Genomic DNA, 10,946 nt, shown 5'->3' on the forward strand with positions numbered 1-10,946 from the left:
ACACTGAATATGAAATACAGAAAGCATTAATTATTTATTGATTAGAAAACACAACCTGCGTGCTATTTCAACATTAAAATATGACTTCCTCTTTCAGTCTGCAGAAATGAATTCACTACAATTCATCTTCAGTGCAGAACAGAGGTGTCAAAGTATTCACATTCAAAACTCAGGTAGAAGGATAGATACTATGTTCAAAGTATAAAATCAAGCTTTTTACTCAAGTAAAAGTGTAAAAGTACTGGTTTCAAAACTACTTAAAGTATAAAAGTAATGTAAGGGGGAAAAAAACGCTTAGGCCATGCCACAGAGGCCTATAGTGCACTAAAAACACGAAAGCAGATGCAGCGAGAGGATCCAGATGGGCCCAGGTAGGTGGTGTCTGAAGTCAATATTAATTTATCAGCAGGGTACCTCTGCAGTGCAGGAGTGCTGACTCAACAGTCGGTAGAAAAAAAACATTATATGACAACCTAGCCCTACTTGTAGCCTTTCTCTGGCCTCTTTTCCTGTTTTGTTTTGCTCTCTTGTTTCCAGTCTTCTGTCTACTTTCTTCCCTATTTGCGTCAGTTACCTTAGTCTGTGTCCCACTGGATTCCACTACTGCGTTAGAAGCCATTCTTACGTCATGGAGGGATTAAAAAAAAAGGTCTTCTTTTATGAGGCCATTAGAAGATTTTATCGGGGCATGAATCCAATACTAAACCTCAAAATAGATGCTGATTAATCTGTTAATCTGTGCTGGACGTAATTGGGCAGATTTTTTGAAGCTGCAGACATTTGCTCAGTTTAATAATAGAATATGCTCCAAGTCTTTTGATTTTCTCGCCTAAACTGTGTGCACTCTCTACCCAGATGGGCACATTAAACCAGGAAGTATCCGAGCTCACCAAGAGCTTGCACCACATGATGCATCTCCTCCAGGCTCACTTGTCTCTGCATCACTACAAAGCCTCCCTCCCCTCGTGCCCCTGTGGCATCCAAATGGTGTCCGGGCCTCCCACAGCCGCTAACACCGACATGCCCTTCAACCTAGCTTCAGCCTGCCACCTCTATAACGATCTGGGGAGCCGAGAAGGACACAGCTACCAAAATGACCAACCCGCTGGCTACTGGAGCTACAGTGGATCTCCTGAAACCCAAACAGAGAGCCACCAACGGCCTCAATCCTGTAGTCCACCGGTTAACTCCTGTCCGCCCCGCTCTGTCAACTCTGCATCCAGTTTAGACCTGTTGTGTCACAACGCTGGGAGCATGACCACACATCTGTGGACCAGCCCGTCTCTTCTTAGCATCAGCCCAGGCTTCCAGGGTGGAAGTGCAGGCCTCGCACCTCATGCTGGGCATAAAGACTCTGGCAACAGGCCTCTCAGTTCTAGCGTGAACACCATCAGCCAGTCCCAGCCCACTTTGTGCCTGCAGCCCCCCAGTGATAGTGATGAATACTCGTCCTACTCGTCGACACACAGCCTGCTGGACTTGCCACCCAATTCTTACCCCCCATCTCTGCCTGCCCTATCACAAGCCTCCCATTGTGTTCTGATGTCCGCTCCAACATCTCATAATTTGATCCAGGACACATCTAACTTCCAAATCGAGGACTCAAACCCCTCAATCTATCCTGCGTCTGCCTCTCCTCCTACATTGCCAGGCAACCCTCTTAGATCCTCGCTGGAATCAGGTGCACTTCAATCAGATGCTGTCGAGCCCAACATTCCACTGGGCGACCCATCTGCCATAGCACACACGAGTCTGGAGTGCCTCCTGGGGAACGGGGGGTCTATGGAGAGGAGGGACAGTGAGAGCGAGTCATCACAAAGGTCCAGCATTGGTGCCCAGACTCAGAGCACAGAGCACTCGTGGTGTCTGGACCTCATAGATTAAACAGTTTCAGGGGCACAATCACTGACTTTTCTGCAAGTGGAAAAAATAGAGTTGTTGACATGCAACGTCTTACAGTGTTTAAAGAGAGACCCTGCTGGAGATTGTCAGTGTGTGCGCTATAGTGCCCCTTCTTAATTCCTATTCGTCATCCCACACAGTTTACTCCATTTCTATGCAAAAGCATGTATTTCGTGCATTATCTTGGATTTACTGACGTGTGTCTTTAAAAAAGAAGAGTTCCAGAATATACTGTATATTTTTTCCAACATCCTCAGAGCAATTTGGTGTTGATAATATCTGTTACCTCCTTGCATGGTAAAGTTGTTAATTCTTTTTCCTAAGGAAAAGGTTTCCAAATTAATGTGTAAGCATTCTACATGACAACCTGTTGATTGTGTACATGGAAACTGTATTTGTAAGGCAGACAGGTCAGAGTGGTTGGTTGTTTTAATATGCGGGGGAACAGAAATGACACACTTGTTACTTAAATGTGAACAGAGTATTTGCATCACACGGTGTAGATTGGTAATTGTTTTTAAAATGTTTTTCAGCTTTTGTTATTTGTGAGTTCTTGGACTATACGAATATCTAATATCCAAAGTCCACTAAGCAGTACATCATATATGATTTCAATTATAATTCCAGTGAACATCTCCAGTTTGAAGCTCTCCTTAAGACCCTTCATGAGATTCAAATACATTTTTTACCTCACCACTCCGACATTAAATATAGCGCTGTGAAATAGGTTTAATTGCTCTTTACAAAACAAAGGTATGAAAGCTTTACAATTCCTTTCTCAAGGATATATAATTCTATAAACACGACATAGCTGCATATAAATTTAACTTAAATATCATTTATCAAATACCATATTTTGTAAATCATTTATTTACAAAATATGGTTTAAAAAAAAGGTAAACCCAGCGCAATCTGCTGGTAATTTGGTTTTGCCCTAAAGATTGAGCTTGGTCTGGTGATAGCCAGACTAGATACTTATACTTTATTCATTCAATTGTTCTTTTTGGTTGACACAATAAAGTGTGCAAAAATGTATGAAAGTGTCATTTACTATGTTGTCACATTTAATCGCACCAATTGTTTTGTTTGAATAAAACATCTCAGGTCACTCAGAAAACTATCTCATCTATCTTCCAACTCTGATTAAAGCTCAGTAACAAATGCAGATGTTCAGATATTTGTGTTAGCGCTGGAGCGTGAGGAGATGGAATAGTAATTAACTGACGCAATGCTCTAAACTTTCTTCAGTTGGAATTCAGGCACGTCACTGTTATTTGACAGAGAGATCAAGGTTATTTTTACATTAACTGTATGTGTGACAGGTTGTTGTATCGTTGCATACATTCGGTTATGTCGTAAGATTGTTTATTAAGCACTTGGAAGACTCCAAGGCCTATGCAGGCCTGCTATTTGTTGAATTTAGCTCTGTTTTTAAAACACTTCAACCCTATCTGCTAATACCAAAATTGAAACAGATGAGTGTCAATTCTTTTTAAAATAAAGTTGTACTTCTCCTTTGTGACTATTCAAATCCATTATGTCAGGATTAACAATGCCTTTTCAGAACAGATCAATCAGCACAGGTTTCCCACAAACACATTATACACAAACGAGTAAACAGCCGCCTTAGGAGCCACATTAAAAAAAAATGTTAAGACCGGTCTTTCAGCTTATTTCCCTGAAATGGAGAGTTGTGTGCACTGGTGTGATGCCAACCATCTCATTTTAAATGAGAAAAAACTAAGGACACTTGGACAACCCCTTTTGCTGGATTGCCCATGTTGTGTTCTTGTTACAGCACAAGTTATACTTTTTACACAGACTCGGGGTGTATGTTTATTATATCTATTAGGCTGTGGTATCATGATACTGTATAGCAATCTGTAGAGTTAAAATCTAAGATTCTTTGTCTGGTACAGACAGCCACGGAGGTTATGGGGAGGAATGGACACTAGTACCTCCAGTCAATACAGCTGGAGTCTGTTCTCAGGCAAGTACAGAGAATATTGTCTGATCGTCATATTCTCCACGCTGAGTATGAGCTCTTATCCTCTGGCAGACAATATAGAGTACCCTAATGTAAACTCAACTGTATTTAGGAACTCATTTGTGCCTACCTAACTTTAAATAGTGTTGCTTGAGGCTCCAGGGGTTGTGCAATAGCTCCATAGCATGATGCAAGGGGCTCTGCAATGTGTGTAATTAGTGGTTGTGTGATGTGGTTGTGTGTGATGTGTCTTTTTACCTGCCGCAACAGCTACGCTGCTATTGTAGTCCTGGAGACACCTACTGTAGCGGGAACAACCACTTTGACAGGTGTTTACAGTTCTGTCTGTGGCCAGATTTTGTCACAGCAATAGTGTAGCAACCGTGGAAGACACAGTCACAAAAATGTATAGATGTGTAGTTGAGATCAGAATGAAGGCCGAGTTTGAAAATGGGTGTGGTCTGAGCAAGGGTGCTGGTAGTAAAAGGGTAGAAAGTAGGGAAGGGGCCTTGGCCCCCCAATTTTACGCCCCTGGCCCTATTTCACATCGCGGCTGGTGTGATCCCATTGCAAGATGGTCTCTAGTTGTATATGTTGGTTATTATTTAGTATTACTACTATGGAGGCTGCTAGATGAAGACAATATGTAATGTGTGGAGCATTTGAGGCAAGACAAATGTCCCTACAGGGACAATAAAGTGTATTGTCTCGTAGAAAGGCAGGGCGTTAAAGGGATGATTGGTGTTATTTTCATTTAACAGAAGAAATTGTCCACAAATGAAATAAAATCTCTGGTGAGAAGTGTGCAACACAGAACGTCCCCAGTTGGCTTTTTCCAAAAAGAGGATTTGCAGCTGTTATTTTGTCTCATTAGTGAATTCAATGAGTTTTTGGTAAAACGCTTTTGGTTCATCCTGTTTTTTTTCTTTGGGCTGATCCGTCCTGACTCTCAATCCTATTATATAAGTGAACGTACAGTATCTTTCGTCAGCAGTTCAGCACAATCATTCCTGCTAAAAACAGAGGAATGTTCAAGCTTTATATCTATATTTTAATGTACATTTCATTCAAGCTGTTTTTTTTCACACACGCGGTTCAAAGTTTGTTTATGTCCATTGGCTCTGATGCAACAGGTTATGTCAACAAAACACAGCTTTCTGTCAGAAACCAGGAACAGCAAGTGACAGAAAGTGCCATGATGAGTAAGTGAAAGAGCTGATATGTTGAAAATCGTGGGGAAAAAAGTGGGGAAACACGTCAACATTATCATTATCATACTGTGCCTTCAAATCACACTGTGTTTGAGCAGCTGCATTACTCAGAGTAACATTACAGGTGAGTCATTTACTTATTTCAAAAGTGAACAATGTTGAAAAGAACATTGTCATTAGTTGTCTTACAGTAAAACATGAAGACTGTGATTCTTGCTCTCCTGGTGTTTTTTTCTACAGAGAATTAATGAATTAGACAGATGAAGCTCTGAATCTTTTGATGATTTTATGGACTGTAGATTATTAAAAATTCCTAAATTCCTTGCAGTTGTATGTTTAGAAACGTTGGTCTTAAACTGTCGGACTATTTGCTCACGCAGTTGTTGATGAACCTCGATTAAATGTGAACGACTGAGCCTTTTCAGCATAATCATGACACTCGACTGTTTCCAATAAACCTTTCCATCTGTTCCTGACAGGTGTTTTTTGGGCATTCCTCTGATTACCCAGTCTTTTGTTGCTCCAGTCCCAGCTTTTTGCAAGCATCACATTCAATATGAATGCATATTTGCAAGTATATTATATTATATGATATATAAGTTTTCCAGTTTGAACATTCATGGTATATAGAATATAGGTTGAAAAATATTTGCAAATCCTTGTATTCTGTTTTCATTTAGATTTTAGACAACATCCCAACTTCATTGGAATTGGGGTTTGTATTGTTTCTAGTCCAGACAAGGGTCCATTGCTGCACGTCGTCACTTCTCTCTAATCACCCTTCCTATATCTCTCTGACTCCCAAAATGATTGCCAATTTGCAGGAATGCCAAAAACACATGTCAACAAAAACATCTTACAGATCCACTTACTGGAAATGTTCAGGAGCTTTGACCACACTTATTGGAAAATGTCCAGAAATCTGTTGTCAAACATTTTCTAACATCAATATGAACCTTCAACCTGAACCTTTATTACATCGGAAGATCTTTTCTCACTTTTGTTGTATCAGTTGTTATTATAACAGAATGATGGGTCTATTTTAACATTTTTCACAGCCCTCCACATGGCAGGGTTTCACCTGTATGGTAGTGTTTCACCTGTATGAAGACACCAGTAAAGGTAATAATAATAATAATAATAATAATAATATAATATTTTTAGTTTTCCCTGGTGTCATAGTGGAGTCTTTTGTTTTTTTTTCCAGGATCCACATGGCCTTGAGAAGTCACTGTGTTTGTGAGTAAAATCCCAGCTGACAATTTTAGCGTTAATGTTACACTGGATTCCCATCGATTATGCAACAAAGTCACATAAAAGGAAGCTTGCAGCCTGACAGAAACCATCTGAGGTATCTACACTCCACAGGGACAATTCACCAGGTAAGATATCTTTAAGTTTTTTTCAAAATGTAATATTTAATTTCTCAACACTTTTCCATCTTTGCTTTATTCAAACAGACATTGGTGTACAGACACAGGAAAATATGAAGACTGTGATGCTTGCTCTTCTGCTGTTGCTGGTTGTCAGCCAGGGTGAGTTCATGTACGGGAAACAAAAAACCTCAAAACCAGCCACAAGGAATCTGCAGCTCATTAATAATACCTGCTGTAAGTTAATATTATTGTTTGCATACAATGGCTCAATATGATTTTTTCTGTCTTTTTCCAGGTGAAGCCTTGACATGTTGGTGTGGAGGCTCGAGGAAATGTTCAGGCCGCACTGAGGTCTGCACTGGCTTAAGCGACGTCTGCGCCAGTGTCAGATATGCTCAATACCGTAAGTATAGGCCGTTCTTTCAGTGTACTGTTCAGTTTAAAACAATAGGGACAGAAATACATACCAGTTCAGAGTGATTACTTTCTTTAAAAACTTGTAGACGTTGTCTAATAACAAATCCTGTTTTTTTACATGTTTTCATAGCCATGAACCAAAACAACTTCTGGGGTTGCTACACTGAAAGTGCCTGCAGGAAACTGAATTATCCTGGTGTAGCATCTTGCACATTCTGCAAGACTGACCTGTGTCAGTGATTGATGAATCTTACACAACACATCTTCCAGTGACTGAATGAGGTCAATAAATGTGCATGTGTTGTGTACTTTTGCATAGTCATAATAAAGATCAATTGCAACTTGTGTGACTGTACGTGATGACATCTCCCTGACTCTCCTGTTAGCTCTGTTGCAGCTGTTAGGACGGGACACATGACAAATTTGTCATTATTTTATGTGGCATTTTTACCTTAATTAGACAGTTTTACTGAGGACATTCACACAGGAATACCTCCATCTGCTCTTGAAAAAACTGTGAAGGCCATAGTTCTTCTTTCTCTATCACATTGCACCACCGTGTGGTGGAAGAGATACAAGAAAGACTACAAAAGGAAAAAAAGAAACCCATACTGTGTATTTAACTGTGTTGGTGCAGTAGATTTCACTTCATTAAGTAGTGACACTGTGCTCATGATAAGCAATAAAAAGGGGTTTCCCTTTCTTCTTTTACAATTAACAGTTTACTGACAGTGGCATTGCATTGCAAAATATACAGTATGGTAAATAGTCCAAGCAGCAAATAAATACATTGATTTATGATTTAAAAAAAACAACATTTATAACAGTATAAAAAGTAAACTATGCACAAAAGGCAAAGACATTTCTGTTTAGTAGGTTGTTGCTTTGTTGTAACAATGCTTCTTTGCAATGAATCGTATACTATTGAAAAGCGTGATTATTTCCTTTATAAATGGTGCAGGCGCACATATACTGAGAGGTTTATGTCTCGACGCAGAGGTCCAGGATTTGAATCTGATATGTGACAAGCATGTCTTCCCCCTCTCTCTCTCCTTTCTCACCTAGCTGTCATGTCAAAATGAAGGTGGAAAATAAAATAATCTTTAAATGGTGCCACTTTGTAAGGAACATGCATTTGTGGGATGAACAGCATAGCCGAGTAATTGGGTTGCGCCCGTGAAAAATTTGCCAAATCTTCTCTGACGATGTCAAAACAGCTTTTCTTTGTGTTTTTTGGTAGATTGGGTTATTGATGGCTTAAGTAACAAGACACTTTGGCACAATTTTTTCATTTGACAAACAGGAGCGTCACTAGCGTGTGGAAGAATCATACATAGTCACAACAGCCTGGCACCTCCTCCTCATGCTGGTCACCAGCCTGGTCACACACTGCTGTGGGATGCCATGCCATTCTTCAACCAGCATTTGTCACAAGTCAGCCAACGTGGTTGTGTTGGTCACTCTGGCACAAAAATCACGCCCAAGCTGATCCTACAAGTGTTCAATGGGTTTGAGGTCAGAACTTCTGACAGGCCATTCCGTCCTCTCCACTCCCAAATTCTGGAAGTAGTTGCCGATAAACTCTGCCCTGTGGGGGCGAGCATTTTCATCTTGGATGACATAGTTACCCAGAGTGTGGCAACATGGGATTACCATTGGTTGCAGAATCCCATCTTGATATCTCGCTGCTTTGAGATTGCCTTCAATGTTATGGGGCGGCTGTGGCTCAGTGGTAGAGCGGTTGCCTGCCAATCGGAAGGTTGGTGGTTCGATCCCTTGGCCCTGCAGTCCATGTCAAAGGAGGGCAAGACACTGAACCCCGAGTTGCCTCCAGTGCTGCGCATTGGAGTGTGAATGTGTGTGAGTGTTTATCTGATGAGCAGGTGGCACCTTGTACGGCAGCCTCGGCCACAGTGTATGAATGTGTTTGATTTGGCTGAATGTATCCTGTATGATGTAAAAGTGCTTTGAGTAGTCGTTAAGACAAGAAAAGTGCTATATAAATACAGCACATGTACATGTTTGTCAGTGCCTGGGGCTACCAGAGGCCCAAAACCAGAGAAAACTCAGATTGGAAAGATAATCAAGGCTGAAGACCTTTCTTTTTCATGCTGCCTTTCTTTAAATAATGTTAATTTCCAATACTGCACTTTAACGTTATTCTCATATGTTGTCTGTTTTAAATTTTAGTTTTTAACTGCTCTTTAATGTTTACATGCAGCACTTTGAATTGCCCTGTTGCTGAAATGTGCTATACAAATAAAGCTGCCTTGCCTCACAAATGTGGCACCATTTAAGAGAGAAACAATCAGGCTGTCCAATAGCATAAGATTCAGTCAACAAAGGAAAGCTAACAAAGAGAACAACTTTCACACAATTACAAGACTGGATAAAAAAAGCTGACAGGGTATCAATGCTCCTGTAGGACATTTGTCCAGGGGAGATATCTTGTGTCTTCTTTTTATACGTGGATTATAAAAGTGCTCTGACATTTAATTATAACAATGTGCTGTCTGATTTTCTCACAACTTTTTTTTTTTTTTTTTTTTTTTTACAAAACAGCTTCTTGGAATTTTTTTTGTCGCACCTCATCAGTGAAGGGAATAACAGTGTTACTTTTTTCCGCAACGAGTACAGGTCCACTTACAGGAAACGTTCAGGGTCTTTTTGCCACACCTCTTGGAAAATTTCCGAGAATCTGTGGTCAAACATTTTCTACCATCAATAATGAACCTTCAACCTAAACCTTTATTATATCTGATTATATTATGATCTTTTCTCACTTTTGTTGTATCAGTTGTTATTAGAACAAAATGATGGGTCTATTTTAACATTACATACAGCCCTCTACATGGCAGGGTTTCACCTGTATGAAGACACCAGTAAAGGTAAAAATAATATTAATAATAATAATGATATTGATAATTATAATAAAATATTTGTAGTTACTCCGGGTTAATTAGTGGAGTCATTTTGGGTTTCCAGGATCCACGTCTGGCCTTGATAAGTCAATGTGTGTGTGAGTAAAATACCAGCTGACACTGACAATTTTAAGGTTAATGTTACACTGGATTTCCATAGATTATGCAACAAGTCCACACAAAAGGGAGCTTTCAGCCTGAAAGAAACCATCTGAGGTGTCAACACTCCACAGGGACAATTCACCAGGTAAGGTATATTTTACCCTTGTGTTGTCTTCCCATCAAAATTGAAAACCAACACTTTGATGATGCTTTTTAATTGATATTTGAACTTTCTTAAGTTTTTGTCCCTTTTTTCAACACTTTTTTTCTATGTTTGTCCCTCTTTTGACATTTACCACTGCGTAACACTAACTAATTAACTTTAGTGTTACAGTTATTTTGGAATTTATGGTCAATAAACCTGTTTTTTTAGCAAATACTGGCTAATGTTGGAGTTAGAAAAGCAGAAATTAGGAATTATTTAGACTAAAATAAAAGGAATGTATGTTGATGGATAATCACAGACTGGAATATGTCAACATTTACTCCGTACTATTTCAAAACCACTTAAATTTTTTCTCTCCAAATTCTATAAAATTGAATAAGACACCCCAACATTTATGAAAACAGAGATTTGTACTTGCCAAAGAGTGTTGTGTGGAATCAATCATGTTATTTTGGGTAGTTAAAACAAAATTGATACAGGAAAATGGGTCAACTTGACCCAAGGACAACATGAGGGCTAAGTTTTTTCATGTGTGCATGATTAAAGTGCTCTCAGCTAAATGTAATATTTAATTTCTCAACACTTTTACATCTATGTTTTATTCAAACAGACATTGGTGTACAGACAAGTGAAAATATGAAGACTGTGATGCTTGCTCTTCTGCTGTTGCTGGTTGTCAGCCAGGGTGAGTTCATGTACGGGAAACACAAACCTCAAAACCAGCCACAAGGAATCTGCAGCTCATTAATAATACTTGCTGTAAGTTAATATTATTGTTTGCATACTATGGCTCAATATGATTTTTTCTGTCTTTTTCCAGGTGAAGCCTTGACATGTTGGTGTGGAGGCTCGAGGAAATGTTCA

At 39.6% G+C, this 10,946-nt stretch overlaps 1 protein-coding gene across 3 annotated transcripts in view; it reads left to right on the plus strand.

Annotated features, from left to right (window-relative positions):
• Positions 1–2,342, plus strand: part of kcnh4b (potassium voltage-gated channel, subfamily H (eag-related), member 4b) — a 34,596-nt gene extending 32,254 nt beyond the window's left edge. For all 3 annotated transcript variants that reach the window (XM_034860015.1, XM_034860016.1, XM_034860017.1), the window contains one exon: positions 856–2,342. In XM_034860015.1, the coding sequence (XP_034715906.1) occupies positions 856–1,884 (1,029 nt within the window). In that variant the 3' untranslated portion in view covers positions 1,885–2,342. The remainder of the gene's footprint in view (positions 1–855) is intronic.
• Positions 2,343–10,946: the final 8,604 nt, after the last annotated feature.

The sequence above is a fragment of the Etheostoma cragini genome, chromosome 21, assembly GCF_013103735.1.
Source record: "Etheostoma cragini isolate CJK2018 chromosome 21, CSU_Ecrag_1.0, whole genome shotgun sequence".
Classification (NCBI taxonomy): domain Eukaryota; kingdom Metazoa; phylum Chordata; class Actinopteri; order Perciformes; family Percidae; genus Etheostoma; species Etheostoma cragini.